At 38.8% G+C, this 20394-nt stretch overlaps 1 protein-coding gene across 1 annotated transcript; it reads left to right on the top strand.

The window, feature by feature from the left end:
* The first annotated feature begins 982 nt into the window (after nt 1-982).
* LOC118479626 (FK506-binding protein 5-like) lies at nt 983-18188 on the top strand. The gene is made up of 3 exons (XM_035974248.1): nt 983-1847; nt 1944-2309; nt 17842-18188. The coding sequence occupies exons 1-3, from the start codon at nt 983-985 to the stop codon at nt 18186-18188; spliced, it is 1578 nt and encodes a 525-aa protein (XP_035830141.1).
* Nucleotides 18189-20394: the final 2206 nt, after the last annotated feature.

Below are 20394 nucleotides of genomic sequence, written 5' to 3'. Positions count from 1 at the left end.
GGGAGAAACTGAAAATAAAATGTGTGGGTAGTGCCGAAATTGTTAAAAACAAAAAGAAGTTGTTAAGAAAAGAATTTGATTTGTTTGGGTGTTTGAAAAACGAATCTGTGACAAAGATGATTGAAAGATTCGGTCATTTAAAGATGGAACTTGCAAGACACAAAATTGTGTATACTCAGGAAGAATTAGTTGACAAACTGTTTGACTCACTTCCTGATGAGAAAGACTGGCAGTATTTTGCTTTGATGCTGAAGAACACAGTAAAGCCAGATGATCTGACAGTTGATCTGTTAATCGAAAGATCGGAGAGTCATGAGTTGGAGATCAGGAAAACGAACAAAGTCAACAACTCTTCATATCAGCAGAATGTAGAGTTATATTATCGAGGAAGTATGTCCCGAAAACAGTGTCACCAAAGACAGCTTTCTCTGCTGAAAGTTCAAACAGTTCATATCAAGAAAGTCCGAGCAGCGGTTATCATGGAGGATCATCATCAAATGCTCCAAGTCAACAACAATAGTCAGCTTCAAAGAACTTGTTCCAATGCAATATAACAGTAGACCTTAAAAATGCTCAAAATTTTAGTGAAGAATCTGCCAAGCAGCAAATGGTGTTTTTAGCATCTGTTTTAGAATCTTTCGAAAGCCTTGTTGCAGGTAAAATCGGAAACACCAACCTCACCAAGGAGGATTATGATCAGATCGACCCCAAAGAGATGGAGTTGATCGATATCAGGTGGTGTATGGCGAGTGCAGTCAGAGGGGCTCAAAGATTCATGGAGATTACAGGCTGACACTCCATTGGCGGACCTTCCACAAAACTTGGTTTTGACAAATCAAAGGTCACGTGCTTTAAATGTAAACAAAAGGGACATTTTAAACGTGAATGTCGAAACGCATCTGCTGATGACACGGCAAATCCATTCAGAGAGGATTATTATAAAAGAGCAATTTATCATCAAAACAAGTCCGAACCTCCCAGAATGAAGCAATTAGAAGATGCTCCCAAAGAAAAGTCAAGAGCACTTGCTGTTATCCATGATGACGAGGGATTCGATTGGAGTGAATTGTTTCCAGAAGAAGACGCAGTGGGCTATGCTTTCATGACAAAGATTGTTCCTTTCAAAGATACCAGAACAGAAGAAGTGAAATACATCAACAGAAAGGTGTCAGCCCAATTCATGAAAAATAGAATCTATCAAACATGGAAAGAAGCAAAAAGGGCAAATAGATGGGATGCAATTAGAGAATGTTATCTAGATCCTAAAGGAAACATAGCTATTGATCCTGATTATGTCAGTGTTGAAACTCTCACCGAGCAAATTGCTGAAGAGGAAGAAGCAAGACAGAGAATGTGGTGGGGAGGAGGAGAAGCTGAAGAAAAAGAAAAAGAAAAAGAAAAGGAGAAAGAGTCGCAGCTAAAGAAAGTTAATGACGGGATTATTGACACGACAAAAGAATTCACAGTAGAAAATTTGAAGAAAATGGCTGACAAAGTGCTTGCAGCGAAAGAGTTAGAGGTAGTTTCTGAGTCTGGAACTGAGTCTAAAAGCAAGGTCAGTCCAAATGATTCAACCGATGAGTTAGGTAAGAAAGCCAAAACTGAAAGCGACTGCAAAAAATGCATGAAAAATTGCAAGGTTTGTAGTACACTTGCTTACCTCAACAGTAAAAAGACTGAAGAACTGACAGGAAGAATTAGAGATGTTGAAAATCAGATCTTGAGTCGTGACAAAATGTTAAAGGCTTCAAATGATCGATTAAAAGATCTAACTGAGAAAATTGAAAATGATAAAATTGACGTAGAACGAATTAGGAAAGAAAACAAAAAATTAATTCATGAAAATCGTCAAATTTCAGAAAACTATGAAAAGCTAAAAAGAACGGTAAAAGATTCTGATGAAAGAAATGGTAAAACAAGTAAAGAAAATTTGAAACTGTCAGGTGTTCTTAGGTCAAAAGAAGAGCAAATCAACCAACAGTTGGATGAGATTGCTAAGTTGAAGCTTCAGTTTCAAGAATCAAAGATTGAAAATGAATCCATCAATCTGAAACTGAACAGTTACAACTTCGCAAGTTTTGTTCTTCCTAAACCAATTGGGAAGAACAAAGTCGGCGAAGATGTATACTCAGATGGAACTGGGGTTGGGTATCATAAGCTTCCACCGTCAGTGTTAAATAATTTTTCGAAGAAAAAATCCGGGTTGGTTAATGATGAAGAAGTAAATGAAGTTAAACTTCCAGAATCAATTGATGTCATTTTCAGTCCATCATCCGATGAAGATAGTGTTCAGTCGGAAGTTGTTAAAAGTATGGTTGAAAATGTTTTGAAATCCGACAGTGACACAACCGAGGATGATGAATGCTTTCTGGATAAATATATTCCAAAATCAAAATCCAAAAACAACTTAAGTGAAGAACCTAATCTTGTGATGTACAAGATGACGGGATCGGATAAGTTGTATTCGGATCTTGAATTTCCGTTGGAGAATGTGAATGTGGACAAACTGAAAAATGTGTTCAAGTTGGTAGAAATTGATGTTTCTGAAATTGAAGGTTTGAAACGTGCTGAAAGACAATTGAACTTTGAAAAAGATAAATCTTAGTATAAAAAACCTGTTGTGCCTCCGCGTTTTTATAACAACAATCAAAACAGATGGTCGGGTGGTTATCAGGGTGGTAAGAACAATCAAAGAAAGAACTTTCAAAACAAAATATTTGTCGAGAAAAAGGTTTTTGTGAAAAGTTCAAGTTCAAGCTCACTTTCTAAGCAAGAATCTGAAATTTTCTCAAAATCAAATCAAGAATTCTTTGAGAAGAAGGCCTCACAGCCTCAGACTGAAGGTACAAGTCGGGTAGTTGATACCTGTACATGCTTCAAATGCAACAAAGTTGGACACATTGCACGAAAGTGTACTGACTTAAAGCCTAAGTCTGAAGTTGTTGAGAGTCAGAAGAAGAAAGTTGATGCAAAAGGAAAAGCTCCAATGGTTGTTGAGAAGAAAGTTTTGAAAAATGAAAGCACCAAAGTGAAAACTGAACCTGTAAAGAATGTGGTAACTAAAACTGACAAATTTTATAAACGGGTTGCTTCATCTCAACAAACCTGGAAGCCAAAAGGTGTTGAACAGAAAACAAGTTCTCCAAAACCAAAGGTGTCTGAGACTACAAAATCATCATCTTCAACTAAGAAGATGTATGTACCTTTGGATTTCTATGAGAAACTTGAAAAACAAAAGTCAACTTCTGAAAAGAAGTATGTGGTAAAGAAAGATCAATCATCTAGTCAACCTACTAAAAATAATTTCTTTTTATATAAAGAGGTTGAGATTGGATCTAAAGAGAGCTTAAAAATGAATGACAAGAATTTTCCACCACTTTACATTGCAAAAACTCACATCAATGTCAAGTTACCTGAGTCTAAAGAGGCTTGGGTAGCATCTAAATCTAACTAAGTATTTGTGATTTGTGCAGGAGCTTCCAAGATCCGTTTCACGTTGGATTATAGATAGTGGAGCTTCTCGGCACATGACGGGAGAAAAGACCCTATTGTACGATGTTAGATGATTTAATGGAGGATATGTTGGATTTGCAGGTAATCAAGGTGGTCGAATAGTTGGTGAAGGAACTATATCTAATGGCATTGTTACATTTGAAAGAGTGAATTACATTGCCGAGCTTGAAAACAATCTTCTGAGCATATGTCAAATCTGTGATCGCATATATACAACGCATTTCACGGATAAGGAATGTTTGATTTTGAAACCAGGATTTGTTGTTCTTGAAGAGTGGATTATCATGAGAGCACCTAGAGTCAATGATCTGTACGTGTTGGATATAAGCGTAGCTACTACTACCACGGGTCAGACTCACTGCTTCATGTCACGGGCCACAGAAAAGGAATCACGTTTATGGCATCGAAAGATGGGCCATATTCACCTGCGAAAAATGAACTACTTGGTACATAATGACTTAGTAAACGGTGTTCATTTGAAAGGTTTCCATCTTGAAGGGGAGTGCATTAACTGCATCAAAGGCAAGCAAAAGAAGAAATCACACCCTCAAAATAAAGTCAATTCAGTTTCTAGACCGTTAGAGCGACTTCATATGGATCTTTTTGGTCCAGTGAACGTCAAAAGCATAACTGGTGATTAATACTGTCTCGTAGTAACTGACGACTACTCTAGATTTTCGTGGGTATCATTTCTGAAGTCTAAAGATGAGACGTTTGAAAGTTTGATGGCGTTGTTCAGAAAAATTGAGAACTTGTACCAAACTCGAATCAGAAGAATCAGAAGTGACAACGGTACAGAGTTTAAGAACAACAGAATGGAAGAGTATTGTGATGAGAGGGGTATATTGCAAGAATTTAGTGCTCCTTACACTCCACAACAAAATGGAGTAGCTGAACGAAAGAACAAGAAGCTAATTGAAACGACCAGAACGATGCTTGCTGATTCAAAGTTACCAGTCAATTTTTGGGCAGAAGCAGCGTCAGCCGCTTGCTATACACTCAACCGGGTTCTCACAGTGAAGAAATTCAACAAAACGTGTTTTGAGCTGATAAATAACCGCAAACCGAACCTGAAGTATTTAGAACCGTTTAGGTCTCCCTGTACAGTTCTAGAGCCTTTTGGGAAGTTTGGTGTCACACCCCGACCACGTGGAACAACAAAACGTGGCGGAAACGTCGGGGAGTGTTGTAACAGAATCATTGTTTCATAACACATGGAAATTTAAATATTGTTTTATTGATTAAATGAACTCATTGTTCTATTACAATCACATAAGTACAACTATGATCTTCCAAGTTTTAAAGTTGCTAAGGCACGAGTCCATCCTAAATGTAGCATGTTGATCCTAAATGTAGCATGTATCAACAATCATCTCAAGACAACACCTGAAACATGTGTAAAAATAGGTACGTCAGCATAAAAATGCCTGTGAGATACATAGGTTTTGTGAAAATGAGATTCATGACTTGAGTTTAAAGAAAACGTTTAATAACAGTCAGTCATGAACCTTGTAATTTGCTTTGTCTTGTAAATCATTTGAAAAATGATAAGATTGGATGATATGTATAAATAAGAGAACACTGTATTGTTAAACGGATAACCATGTAAAATGTGTTTGTATAAGATAAGTCGTTTGTAAAACAATGTCTCGTGAAAAGTGTGTTATTTGTATAAAAGGTCATATGTCTCAAATTGAAATGATTCAAATAACGCTACGATATGTAATACCATACAAACACTTATATATAGGAAGTACCAGCGGCGTATCCACCATGCTTGTATCATATTACACACGCCTCGTTACTTAAGTCACTTACGCAAACCAAACCACCAATATAGAATGTTCATGTTTAAACCAATAGTCCAAGGTTATTGTATAACTCAAGTTAAATGTAAACCACGTAATGTGTAAAGAAAAGTTACGTATGGTAAGTGAAATGATGTAAGGTTAATCGAATAACCTTATAGCAGCATATTAACAGTATACTTTGGATTTGTAAATAACATATTAAAAATATGTTTTGGTTTGTTGATAAAATGCTTATGTTGGTTCTGTACAATACCACACATGAGAGTATATCAAACTATACTTTTTGGGAGTATATCAAAATATACTTTAAAGGTGCGATTTAAGAATTCATTCAGACCTAGTGCATCAAACTACACCTTTGAGACTATAAGGATACCACAAAGGAAATCCCTATTTGGATGGAGAAACAAATTGGTTTCAGACATTCCATGACAACAGGAATGGGGTGTCTAGTCCTATAGCGCTATATCATACTACCAATCGGTCTGGTGAACAAAATAAGTACTATTCCAACAATTACTTTTGTAATCTTTGAGAAATCAGTGTTTAAACCATAGATAATCAATCAGTTTGTTAAAAGATATGTATAATCGATTATACTTTGAAATCATGAAAATAACAGATAGGTACACATGCTTCACCCCAAAACAGTTGAAAACAGTAGAAGAGGGGAACTATGTACTCACCTGAGATTGCTTTGGAGTTCTTGTATAATAACCAGATAATGCTAAAGATCACGGGATATCAAACGACACCTAATAGGTAGCTATGTTAATATACCGGACCAAATCGGAAGGATCGGATAGTACGCGGGTTCGTAAACCAAACGAGTATGGAGACTCGTGTAATATGGTTTAACAAAGCCTACATACTAAAATGAAACTTAACCTAAGAGCTTACGGTCCATCACGACCCGTTTAGGTAGCTTATGCTACCCTAACGTGTCGTTCGCGTAGAACGCGTTCGGAACGCCTAACATCGTGACCACAAGGTATAACCTCGGAAGGTTATAGCTATGGTCACCTAATGTGTTTGGTCGGATCCTAATGATCGACCAAATGGGTTGGGTTCGAAAGTAAAAGCGATGTTTAGATCGCTTACCTTACGACCCTATATAAGCACTAAACTAAAAGTGACGAGCTAAGCATGTTAGAACATGCTTAACTAAGTTTAGAAAACAGGTTTGGCATCAAAACAAACGGCTTTGATGCTCACGAGTAGTTTGGTTACAAAATACGCAAGAATGCGCATTTTGGCCGAAACTACGACTCGTCACTGAGCCTAGATAACGTGGTGACCAGTAGGTATAGTCACTACGGACTATAACCATCGTGATCACGCTCACGTTATGAAGTTCCATGAACTTCGCATCGACCATAAGCTGGTCAATGCAGAAAGTCAACAAAACGTTGACTTTCGGACTCGAAAAGCGATAAAACAACGAAAGAATACTTACGGAGGGTCCCCGAATGCTAATCTAGATCAGAGAAACTCAGGTATGAAGCAATACTTCAACTTAGAGCTTTTAGATCTGATTCTTGTGATTTTTACACAAAAAGGGGGGGGGGTATTTATAGGAAAAGTGGAACCGTTAGGATCGTTTATCGAATGTCGTGCCGCGATCTCGTGCGTACACTTGTCGAAATGTTGTGGTAAGTCAGAAAATGCCCCTTGGCTCTTGATTGGGTGAAAGGGCATTGCCCCTTGATCGAACGAAAGGCCAACTGCATTGATTAGAAACATTGAATCTAGTCTGACAGTCTGACGCGGCCCGCCTCAACATTTAGGCAAAACTCACGCGGGCCGCCTGAAGCTTCTGATCTGCACATACTTTCAAAATTGGCAGTTTTGGTCCCTGTTGCGTATTTAAGCCATTTCCGACACTTCTAAGGCCCGTAAAGCCAACTTTAAGGCCCTAAAATGATGCCTAAACATTGTGGACATGAAACATGCTCAAAAATGTTCCGGATGTTGGTTCGTTTGGTCGTACGAACGCGATGTTCGCTTAATTACGACGGAATGCGCATAAGCGCGAAAAACGATCCAAATGACGCGATGAATGGATTTTTCTCATGCCAAACACTAAGGCATAATATGAGGATGCTTACATAAATTTTTGGATGTCCGGATGTATTCAGAACGTAAGTTATGCGCGAAAGTGCAAACTTGTGCACTTTTTGACACTTTTAGTCCCTGAATGATCCAAAAGTTTGTTTTAGCATACCAAACACCTCAAAGCCTATTTCTAAGCCATGTAAAGGATATTTATGGTATGTTTAACTTATGGATATGTTCCGGAATGTTCGTTACAGTTCAAATTGGCATACTTTCGCAGTTTGTCAAGTTTAGTCCCTGTAAGCGAATTAACTTGTTTTTGCCATACCAAAGCCTTCAAAACTTATTTCTAAGTTATGTAAAAGTTATTTAAGGTATGTTAAGCCTATGTCACTATTCCGGAGTATTCGTTGGATTAAACTGGTTATTTTTACGCATCAGAGCGCATATAACCCTCCAGAGAGCGATTTAAAGCTTAAAATCGAACAAGAGTTGATGTGTGCAAATGATACACATATTTTTACGAATCCCAAGTATGAGATACAATATTTCATTGTTTTGGAATCTGTTCGATGGTTGCAGTGACACAGGTGTCACAGTCTCCCCTACTTTAGGAAATTTCGTCCCGAAATTTAATTCTAGAGGAAACTTGTGAAGATAGCTGTGACGGTTTCGCCTTCTAATAGATCCCTTGAACCCTTAAGTAAAACTCGGGGCCATGTTAGGACTCTTAGCGAATTTGTTAACCCTCAAGCGAATTCCTAGTAATAATAAAACATGGAATTTTGAACTACGAACAGAAGAATGTTTCTTATGAAGACTTATCATAGGAAACTTGGTGTGTGATTGAGATCAGAATTGGGGGAGCGTGAGAACAAATGACATTGGTCGAGGTCCAAGACTTCTCCCGTATCATTATTCTTGTCACTAGGTCTTAACGCAAGATGAAGCTTCCTGTGGCTCCTGTGCACTGAATTCCATAATTATGTAGGCCTCCATAATTACGTAATTCCTTGCACAGTCCGCACAGTCCATTTCATAATGTGTAGGAAAAATTACCTGAATAAACATGAAGCGATTCGACTAGACCACCAAAGGATCCTTTTAATTAGATCAACGAACGATCTTTTTAACTAGATCAACACATGATCTTCTTAACTAGACCGTCGCACGATCTCTTTAAATAGACCACTTAAGGGATCATTTTTAGTTATATCATCACATGATATTTCTAATCAGATTTTCAAAATCAATCTGTTTAAGCAGACCATTCAAGAGGTCCAATTATAGAATAATACTTTATAACCAGAGGGACTTAACTACAATGTTGAAATCCATTAAGGGTTTAAGATAGTATCTTTGGATATCCTATTACGAATCTCTCGTATGAGATATGAAAGAGTCTATGAGGATTTGGATGGATCACATACAACCACAAAACATGTAAGAAAACATATAAGCACAAAATTAGTTAACTTGATTCTTTATTTTGTTATCCTTAGGTATGGATATTAAAGCACACTAGGAATCCAATCTATGGATTTCATTTGGCACTTTAATGATTTATAAAGATCTATCTATAAAGATAGAGGGTTTCTCAATAAGAGTTTAACTTTGATTCTTAAAAGAAATGAGAGTTTAAGGTTCTTGGGGAGATCACAAGTGATCATAATATGACAGAACCATACGAGTAGTTTGTCTTTGGGTTGACATCATAAGGTTTCATCAAGCATTCATACAAATGCATAAATTTTGCAGAAATAAAAACAACAAATCTTTATTTATGTAACAACGGAATTGTCTTGAAGTGTCAAAAGATAACAACCAAGGAAACACAAAACACTAATTGTTCACTGCTGCATCATTGTTCATATTTGCCTCATTGATGTTGAACACTCGTCCACGCGCTGGAGGTATGTTAACAAGCCTTGGGCAATTGTTCCTGTAGTGGGTAAGGTCACCACAGTTATAACATGACCCTGGAGGGAACCGTGCTTGAACAGCAGCAGGGTTTGCAGCAGCTTGATTTGCGTAACGACAAACATTGATCAAATGTCCCAACCGTCCACAGTGGGTACATTTGTGACACTGCTCTTGCTCTAGATGATGACGGTTGCACTTGTTGCACAAAGGTGCGGTACCAACATAGTTTTGTCTTTTACGAGGTTGTGCTGGCTGGTTTGGTGCAACTTGTTTGTCTTGAGCAGTTACAACGTAGCTTTGAGAGGCTTTGCGCTTTTTCTTCTTGGACACCTCAGCACTTTCTTCCTTTGGTTCCACATGAGCAGTCTTGTCAGATGGTCTTAAGTCGCCCTTCCGAAACAGCTTGCGCTTCCTGATTTGGGATTCAGTCAGAGTGGCAGCCAATTCAATGGCTTGTCTGACAGTAGTAGGGTTGCTGCCAGTAACGATATCCTGAACTACGTCAGGAAGCCCATCAATGTATTTCTCAATCGCCTTATCCAGAGGCGTAACCATAGTAGGGCATAACAAGCTCAATTCCTCATAGCGATCAGTATAGGCTCGATGTTCCCCACTGTCTTGCTTTAAATCATCAAATTCCCTTTCTAGAGCCCTAAGCTCATGACGAGGACAGAATTCCTTCATCATAAGAGCCCTAAGCTCGGCCCAAGTCTGTGCTAATGCAACCTCTGCACCGCGGTCTCTCATAACCCCGTTCCACCACGTAAGAGCCCTCTTCTGAAACACACTCGAAGAAAACTCGACCTTGCGATTTTCAGGACACTGAACGTGACGGAAAGTATTCTCAATGCTCTCGAACCATTGAAGAAGCCCAGTTGCTCCCTCAGAACCACTAAACTTGAGTGGTTTAGCCGAGTTAAAAATCTTGAAATTGCATGGAGCATTGTTGTTGTTGTTGTTGTTGATGGCTTGGGTTATTTGAGCATAAAGATTTGGGAAGGCAGCAGCCATTTGCTGCGCGATAATTTCCGCCAGTTTGGCATTCGCCATTTGATTGTCGCGTCGAGGAGGCATTCTAAAAGAGGAAACATGAGAGGAAACGAGTGAGAGAATTAGACGAAAAGAATGAGATGAAACATATCTGATGAAAACAAGGATAGTGGTCATTTGTTTGTTACTACAAAGCAACAAACGACCTCGGTGATTAATCAAGGTAAATAGGCCAAAAATAATGTATCGCGAAGACATGCTCGCCTATAAGTGGACACTCACCCCAAGAGTTCCCAGGTAAGAGTGACTGGACCGATTATGTGGATTTGTACGAACACTCAAGCCTTAGACAGAAAACTCAGGGTACAGGCATCCACCCTTCCAGTTTGCATGTGTTCACATTATTTAGACCAACTTTGACGGGATTTTGAAAATTCAAAGGGGTTCAAAACCTTATAACAGAGGGTTCAAAACCTAGAAATCAATCATCCTAGAACAGAAGATTAGTTTTCAAAGCGGTTTTGAAATTTATGTTCTTGTTGGGGTCGTCGCCTAAGGATAGGTGACAATATTGTTTTATGACTAAACGCAAGTAAACTCGCGTTAGGGTCCTAGGAAGGTTATAGACTAGGTCAAAGCGTTACTAATAACCTAATTCCCTATAACCATGAGCTCTAATACCAACTTTTCTGTCACACCCCGACCACGTGGAACAACAAAACGTGGCGGAAACGTCGGGGAGTGTTGTAACAGAATCATTGTTTCATAACACATGGAAATTTAAATATTGTTTTATTGATTAAATGAACTCATTGTTCTATTACAATCACATAAGTACTACTATGATCTTCCAAGTTTTAAAGTTGCTAAGGCACGAGTCCATCCTAAATGTAGCATGTTGATCCTAAATGTAGCATGTATCAACAATCATCTCAAGACAACACCTGAAACATGTGTAAAAATAGGTACGTCAGCATAAAAATGCCTGTGAGATACATAGGTTTTGTGAAAATGGGATTCATGACTTGAGTTTAAAGAAAACGTTTAATAACAGTCAGTCATGAACCTTGTAATTTGCTTTGTCTTGTAAATCATTTGAAAAACGATAAGATTGGATGATATGTATAAATAAGAGAACACTGTATTGTTAAACGGATAACCATGTAAAATGTGTTTGTATAAGATAAGTCGTTTGTAAAACAATGTCTCGTGAAAAGTGTGTTATTTGTATAAAAGGTCATATGTCTCAAATTGAAATGATTCAAATAACGCTACGATATGTAATACCATACAAACACTTATATATTGGAAGTACCAGCGGCGTATCCACCATGCTTGTATCATATTACACACGCCTCGTTACTTAAGTCACTTACGCAAACCAAACCACCAATATAGAATGTTCATGTTTAAACCAATAGTCCAAGGTTATTGTATAACTCAAGTTAAATGTAAACCACGTAATGTATAAACAAAAGTTATGTATGGTAAGTGAAATGATGTAAGGTTAATCGAATAACCTTATAGCAGCATATTAACAGTATACTTTGGATTTGTAAATAACATATTAAAAATATGTTTTGGTTTGTTGATAAAATGCTTATGTTGGTTCTGTACAATACCACACATGAGAGTATATCAAACTATACTTTTTGGGAGTATATCAAAATATACTTTAAAGGTGCGATTTAAGAATTCATTCAGACCTAGTGCATCAAACTACACCTTTGAGACTATAAGGATACCACAAAGGAAATCCCTATTTGGATGGAGAAACAAATTGGTTTCAGACATTCCATGACAACAGGAATGGGGTGTCTAGTCCTATAGCGCTATATCATACTACCAATCGGTCTGGTGAACAAAATAAGTACTATTCCAACAATTACTTTTGTAATCTTTGAGAAATCAGTGTTTAAACCATAGATAATCAATCAGTTTGTTAAAAGATATGTATAATCGATTATACTTTGAAATCATGAAAATAACAGATAGGTACACATGCTTCACCCCAAAACAGTTGAAAACAGTAGAAGAGGGGAACTATGTACTCACCTGAGATTGCTTTGGAGTTCTTGTATAATAACCAGATAATGCTAAAGATCACGGGATATCAAACGGCACCTAATAGGTAGCTATGTTAATATACCGGACCAAATCGGAAGGATCGGATAGTATGCGGGTTCGTAAACCAAACGAGTATGGAGACTCGTGTAATATGGTTTAACAAAGCCTACATACTAAAATGAAACTTAACCTAAGTGCTTACGGTCCATCACGACCCGTTTAGGTAGCTTATGCTACCCTAACGCGTCGTTCGCGTAGAACGCGTTCGGAACGCCTAACATCATGACCACAAGGTATAACCTCGGAAGGTTATAGCTATGGTCACCTAATGTGTTTGGTCGGATCCTAATGATCGACCAAATGGGTTGGGTTCGAAAGTATAAGCGATGGTTTAGATCGCTTACCTTACTACCCTATATAAGCACTAAACTAAAAGTGACGAGCTAAGCATGTTAGAACATGCTTAACTAAGTTTAGAAAACAGGTTTGGCATCAAAACAAACGGCTTTGATGCTCACGAGTAGTTTGGTTACAAAATACGCAAGAATGCGCATTTTGGCTGAAACTACGACTCGTCACTGAGCCTAGATAACGTGGTGACCAATAGGTATAGTCACTACGGACTATAACCATCGTGATCACGCTCACGTTATGAAGTTCCATGAACTTCGCATCGACCATAAGCTGGTCAATGCAGAAAGTCAACAAAACGTTGACTTTCGGACTCGAAAAGCGATAAAACAACGAAAGAATACTTACGAAGGGTCCCCGAATGCTAATCTAGATCAGAGAAACTCAGGTATGAAGCAATACTTCAACTTAGAGCTTTTAGATCTGATTCTTGTGATTTTTACACAAAAAAAGGGGGGGGGGTATTTATAGGAAAAGTGGAACCGTTAGGATCGTTTATCGAATGTCGTGCCGCGATCTCGTGCGTACACTTGTCGAAATGTTGTGGTAAGTCAGAAAATGCCCCTTGGCTCTTGATTGGGTGAAAGGGCATTGCCCCTTGATCGAACGAAAGGCCAACTGCATTGATTAGAAACATTGAATCTGGTCTGACAGTCTGACGCGGCCCGCCTCAACATTTAGGCAAAACTCACGCGGGCCGCCTGAAGCTTCTGATCTGCACATACTTTCAAAATTGGCAGTTTTGGTCCCTGTTGCGTATTTAAGCCATTTCCGACACTTCTAAGGCCTGTAAAGCCAACTTTAAGGCCCTAAAATGATGCCTAAACATTGTGGACATGAAACATGCTCAAAAATGTTCCGGATGTTGGTTCGTTTGGTCGTACGAACGCGATGTTCGCTTAATTACGACGGAATGCACATAAGCGCGAAAAACGATCCAAATGACGCGATGAATGGATTTTTCTCATGCCAAACACTAAGGCATAATATGAGGATGCTTACATAAATTTTTGGATGTCCGGATGTATTCAGAACGTAAGTTATGCGCGAAAGTGCAAACTTGTGCACTTTTTGACACTTTTAGTCCCTGAATGATCCAAAAGTTTGTTTTAGCATACCAAACACCTCAAAGCCTATTTCTAAGCCATGTAAAGGATATTTATGGTATGTTTAACTTATGGATATGTTCTGGAATGTTCGTTACAATTCAAATTGGCATACTTTCGCAGTTTGTCAAGTTTAGTCCCTGTAAGCGAATTAACTTGTTTTTGCCATACCAAAGCCTTCAAAACTTATTTCTAAGTTATGTAAAAGTTATTTAAGGTATGTTAAGCCTATGTCACTATTCCGGAGTATTCGTTGGATTAAACTGGTTATTTTTACGCATCAGAGCGCATATAACCCTCCAGAGAGCGATTTAAAGCTTAAAATCGAACAAGAGTTGATGTGTGCAAATGATACACATATTTTTACGAATCCCAAGTATGAGATACAATATTTCATTGTTTTGGAATCTATTCGATGGTTGCAGTGACACAGGTGTCACAGTCTCCCCTACTTTAGGAAATTTCGTCCCGAAATTTAATTCTAGAGGAAACTTGTGAAGATAGCTGTGACGGTTTCGCCTTCTAATAGATCCCTTGAACCCTTAAGTAAAACTCGGGGCCATGTTAGGACTCTTAGCGAATTTGTTAACCCTCAAGCGAATTCCTAGTAATAATAAAACATGGAATTTTGAACTACGAACAGAAGAATGTTTCTTATGAAGACTTATCATAGGAAACTTGGTGTGTGATTGAGATCAGAATTGGGGGAGCGTGAGAACAAATGACATTGGTCGAGGTCCAAGACTTCTCCCGTATCATTATTCTTGTCACTAGGTCTTAACGCAAGATGAAGCTTCCTGTGGCTCCTGTGCACTGAATTCCATAATTATGTAGGCCTCCATAATTACGTAATTCCTTGCACAGTCCGCACAGTCCATTTCATAATGTGTAGGAAAAATTACCTGAATAAACATGAAGCGATTCGACTAGACCACCAAAGGATCCTTTTAATTAGATCAACGAACGATCTTTTTAACTAGATCAACACATGATCTTCTTAACTAGACCGTCGCACGATCTCTTTAAATAGACCACTTAAGGGATCATTTTTAGTTATATCATCACATGATATTTCTAATCAGATTTTCAAAATCAATCTGTTTAAGCAGACCATTCAAGAGGTCCAATTATAGAATAATACTTTATAACCAGAGGGACTTAACTACAATGTTGAAATCCATTAAGGGTTTAAGATAGTATCTTTGGATATCCTATTACGAATCTCTCGTATGAGATATGAAAGAGTCTATGAGGATTTGGATGGATCACATACAACCACAAAACATGTAAGAAAACATATAAGCACAAAATTAGTTAACTTGATTCTTTATTTTGTTATCCTTAGGTATGGATATTAAAGCACACTAGGAATCCAATCTATGGATTTCATTTGGCACTTTAATGATTTATAAAGATCTATCTATAAAGATAGAGGGTTTCTCAATAAGAGTTTAACTTTGATTCTTAAAAGAAATGAGAGTTTAAGGTTCTTGGGGAGATCACAAGTGATCATAATATGACAGAACCATACGAGTAGTTTGTCTTTGGGTTGACATCATAAGGTTTCATCAAGCATTCATACAAATGCATAAATTTTGCAGAAATAAAAACAACAAATCTTTATTTATGTAACAACGGAATTGTCTTGAAGTGTCAAAAGATAACAACCAAGGAAACACAAAACACTAATTGTTCACTGCTGCATCATTGTTCATATTTGCCTCATTGATGTTGAACACTCGTCCACGCGCTGGAGGTATGTTAACAAGCCTTGGGCAATTGTTCCTGTAGTGGGTAAGGTCACCACAGTTATAACATGACCCTGGAGGGAACCGTGCTTGAACAGCAGCAGGGTTTGCAGCAGCTTGATTTGCGTAACGACAAACATTGATCAAATGTCCCAACCGTCCACAGTGGGTACATTTGTGACACTGCTCTTGCTCTAGATGATGACGGTTGCACTTGTTGCACAAAGGTGCGGTACCAACATAGTTTTGTCTTTTACGAGGTTGTGCTGGCTGGTTTGGTGCAACTTGTTTGTCTTGAGCAGTTACAGCGTAGCTTTGAGAGGCTTTGCGCTTTTTCTTCTTGGACACCTCAGCACTTTCTTCCTTTGGTTCCACATGAGCAGTCTTGTCAGATGGTCTTAAGTCGCCCTTCCGAAACAGCTTGCGCTTCCTGATTTGGGATTCAGTCAGAGTGGCAGTCAATTCAATGGCTTGTCTGACAGTAGTAGGGTTGCTGCCAGTAACGATATCCTGAACTACGTCAGGAAGCCCATCAATGTATTTCTCAATCGCCTTATCCAGAAGCGTAACCATAGTAGGGCATAACAAGCTCAATTCCTCATAGCGATCAGTATAGGCTCGATGTTCCCCACTGTCTTGCTTTAAATCATCAAATTCCCTTTCTAGAGCCCTAAGCTCATGACGAGGACAGAATTCCTTCATCATAAGAGCCCTAAGCTCGGCCCAAGTCTGTGCTAATGCAACCTCTGCACCGCGGTCTCTCATAACCCCGTTCCACCACGTAAGAGCCCTCTTCTGAAACACACTCGAAGAAAACTCGACCTTGCGATTTTCAGGACACTGAACGTGACGGAAAGTATTCTCAATGCTCTCGAACCATTGAAGAAGCCCAGTTGCTCCCTCAGAACCACTAAACTTGAGTGGTTTAGCCGAGTTAAAAATCTTGAAATTGCATGGAGCATTGTTGTTGTTGTTGTTGTTGATGGCTTGGGTTATTTGAGCATAAAGATTTGGGAAGGCAGCAGCCATTTGCTGCGCGATAATTTCCGCCAGTTTGGCATTCGCCATTTGATTGTCGCGTCGAGGAGGCATTCTAAAAGAGGAAACATGAGAGGAAACGAGTGAGAGAATTAGACGAACGAAAGGGCATTGCCCCTTGATCGAACGAAAGGCCAACTGCATTGATTAGAAACATTGAATCTGGTCTGACAGTCTGACGCGGCCCGCCTCAACATTTAGGCAAAACTCACGCGGGCCGCCTGAAGCTTCTGATCTGCACATACTTTCAAAATTGGCAGTTTTGGTCCCTGTTGCGTATTTAAGCCATTTCCGACACTTTTAAGGCCCGTAAAGCCAACTTTAAGGCCCTAAAATGATGCCTAAACATTGTGGACATGAAACATGCTCAAAAATGTTCCGGATGTTGGTTCGTTTGGTCGTACGAACGCGATGTTCGCTTAATTACGACGGAATGCACATAAGCGCGAAAAACGATCCAAATGACGCGATGAATGGATTTTTCTCATGCCAAACACTAAGGCATAATATGAGGATGCTTACATAAATTTTTGGATGTCCGGATGTATTCAGAATGTAAGTTATGCGCGAAAGTGCAAACTTGTGCACTTTTTGACACTTTTAGTCCCTGAATGATCCAAAAGTTTGTTTTAGCATACCAAACACCTCAAAGCCTATTTCTAAGCCATGTAAAGGATATTTATGGTATGTTTAACTTATGGATATGTTCCGGAATGTTCGTTACAGTTCAAATTGGCATACTTTCGCAGTTTGTCAAGTTTAGTCCCTGTAAGCGAATTAACTTGTTTTTGCCATACCAAAGCCTTCAAAACTTATTTCTAAGTTATGTAAAAGTTATTTAAGGTATGTTAAGCCTATGTCACTATTCCGGAGTATTCGTTGGATTAAACTGGTTATTTTTACGCATCAGAGCGCGTATAACCCTCCAGAGAGCGATTTAAAGCTTAAAATCGAACAAGAGTTGATGTGTGCAAATGATACACATATTTTTACGAATCCCAAGTATGAGATACAATATTTCATTGTTTTGGAATCTGTTCGATGGTTGCAGTGACACAGGTGTCACATTTGGTCCAAAGAGTATCGAAGGAATATTTGTGGGTTATTCAAGTCCACAAAAATGAGTCTTTGTTCCAAGCTTAAAGCGGATCATTGAAGCACACAATGTTGAATGTCAAGGTTACACAATGCCACCGCAGAATCCCGGTGACTCATGGCGATTCAATTACGATACTCTGTGGGAGTCGTTTGACATGGAAGAAGAACCAGAGTTCTTTGATGAGTTGGATATTCTAAGAGAGTATGAGTTATCACAAGAAAGGTTTCCAGCTGAGTATTATAGACGTCAACGACAAACCTCTAATGACGATGAAGTCGGTCCAAGCAATGCTGGAGAACATGATGATATTCAACAATCTTCAGAACAACAACATGCTCCTGAAAATCAGACGGCAGTCAACGATAATCTAGAATCTGATGATAGACCAGTATTCGATCGTGGTGATTCAGATTCTAAGGGGGAGTAGATCCAGATTTCAAGTCAAACATTTCCAGTCAGTGAACAAGGTGCAAATCAAAATGTCACAAATTTGGAAGGCGAGGTAGATGTTCCAGGCGAGGTGATGCCGAGAATTCTTTCATACCATCCAGAGGAGTTGATCATTGGAGAATTACAGTCAGGTGTCTGCACAAGACGACAAATTGACCAAGGGCTTACTTGTTTTTATTCTACAGTTGCTCCTTTACAAACAGAGTTTTCACTTAGTTGTTTTATTTCGCAGATCGAACCAAGAACATATAAGGAAGCACTAACTGAAGATTCTTGGGTCAACGCGATGCAAGAGGAGCTGAGTCAGTTTGAAAAGTTGGGTGTGTGGAAGTTAGTAGATTTGCCTGATGGTCACAGGAAGATAAACACCAAGTGGGTGTTTAAATGTAAAAGAGACGACCGAGGGGTTATTATTCGCAACAAAGCTCGACTTGTAGTCTAGGGCTTTAGTCAGCAGGAGGGTATAGATTTCACTGAAGTATATGCTCCCGTTGCTAGACTTGAAGCGATTAGAATCTTCCCAGCGTTTGCATCTTGGAAAGGATTTAAAAAGTGATTTAGTTAGATGTTCAATCGGATTTTCTCTATGGGAAGGTAAAAGAGGAGGTATATGTCAGACAGTCACCGGGCTTCACTGACCCAATCCACAAAGACAAGGTTTATTTACTGGATAAAGCACTGTATGGTTTACATTAGGTCCCGAGAGCCTGGTACGAGACATTGTCTCAACACCTACTTGCCAACAGCTTCATCTGTGGAAAAGTGGATGCCACTCTCTTCACCAAAGAAGTCGACGGACATCTTTTGATAGTTCAGATATACGTGGACGACATCATATTTGGGTCAACAAATGAAAATTTGTGCAAAGATTTTGAGAGTGTTATGAAGCAAAAATTTGAAATGTCATCGATGGGTGAGATGAAATTCTTTTTGGGACTTCAGGTTGATCAACTACCCAAAGGAATATTCATACATCAGACGAAGTATGTTCATGATATCTTAGAGAAATTTGGGATGTCCAGGACTACTCCTGCTTCCACCCCGTTAGCGACAAATCATGGGATAAACCCTGATCTCACCGGAGAGAAGGTAGATAAAACGATGTATCGCTCCATGATCGGATCGCTGATGTACTTGACTGCTTCAAGACCCGATATCATTTATCCAACCTGCCTCGCAGCAAGGTTTCAGTCAAGCCCCAGAGCTTCGCATATGGTAATTGTGAAACAGATATTACGCTACCTGAAAGGAACTCCATCATTGGGGTTGTGGTATCCAAAAGAAGGCGACTTCACTCTTGAAGGGTATTCTGATTCCGATTTCGGATGCTGCAAAATTAACGCTAAATCAACAACTGCGGGATGTCAGTTTTTCGGACCACGCTTGGTCACCTGGCAATGCAAGAAGCAGACTTCTGTAGCTTTATCCACATGTGAAGCCGAGTATGTATCTGCTAGCAGCTGCTGCTCTCAGATCTTGTGGATCCAGCAACAGATGCGCGACTACGGTTTGCAACTTCTTGACACCCCTATCCTTGTTGATAATGAGGCAGCAATAAACATAACAAAAAAAATCCTGTTCATCACGCTGAAACGAAACACATTGAAATTCGTCATCATTTCATTCACGATTGTTTCGAGAAGAAGTTGATACGAATTGAGAAAATCCACACTGATGAACAAAAAGCTGATTTACATACCAAAGCGTTTGATAAAACTCATTTTCAATATTTGTTAAAATTGAACGGTATGAAGCTTTTATCGGTGTTGGAGGAGATTCTTGGTGTAGACGAAGGTACCACTGTAGATGATGATGAAAAGCAATCTGCAATGGTTCGTCGATTTTTTACTTGTTTTGGTATTTAGGGGGAGTAGGTTATTTTTTCAGAAAATACACAAACAATAAAAAATCAAAAACCCAAAAACAATAGATATTTCAAAAATTCAAAAACAATAGAAAAACTGAAAAAGAGCTTGTGTATAAAGGGAAAATGATCGTACATCAGTTAGACAGTTACGGTACGCTAAAGATTTGTAATGATTAAAGTATTAAACAGTCTCGCTGATGATGTATCGATAGGTTTTTATACATTTAGTAGATTTGATTCGGGATATAAACCTAAAATCATCACTTGCTTATTTCATGGGGAACATCTCTCGGATATATAGGTAACCCCTAAAATC

Source organism: Helianthus annuus, chromosome 6 (genome assembly GCF_002127325.2).
Source record: "Helianthus annuus cultivar XRQ/B chromosome 6, HanXRQr2.0-SUNRISE, whole genome shotgun sequence".
NCBI lineage: Eukaryota > Viridiplantae > Streptophyta > Magnoliopsida > Asterales > Asteraceae > Helianthus > Helianthus annuus.
Note: the sequence above shows the minus strand (reverse complement) of the source record. Positions and strands in the feature narration are given on the sequence as shown.

Bases quoted from the DNA above. Each gene is read 5' to 3' on its own strand.
- LOC118479626 (XM_035974248.1), top strand. From the start codon at position 983: ATGAAGCAATTAGAAGATGCTCCCAAAGAAAAGTCAAGAGCACTTGCT. The intron at 1,848-1,943 runs GTCAAATTTCAG...TGAAACTGTCAG, and splicing joins AAAATTAATTCATGAAAATC to GTGTTCTTAGGTCAAAAGAA. The intron at 2,310-17,841 runs GTATGGTTGAAA...TTGAATGTCAAG, and splicing joins TCAGTCGGAAGTTGTTAAAA to GTTACACAATGCCACCGCAG.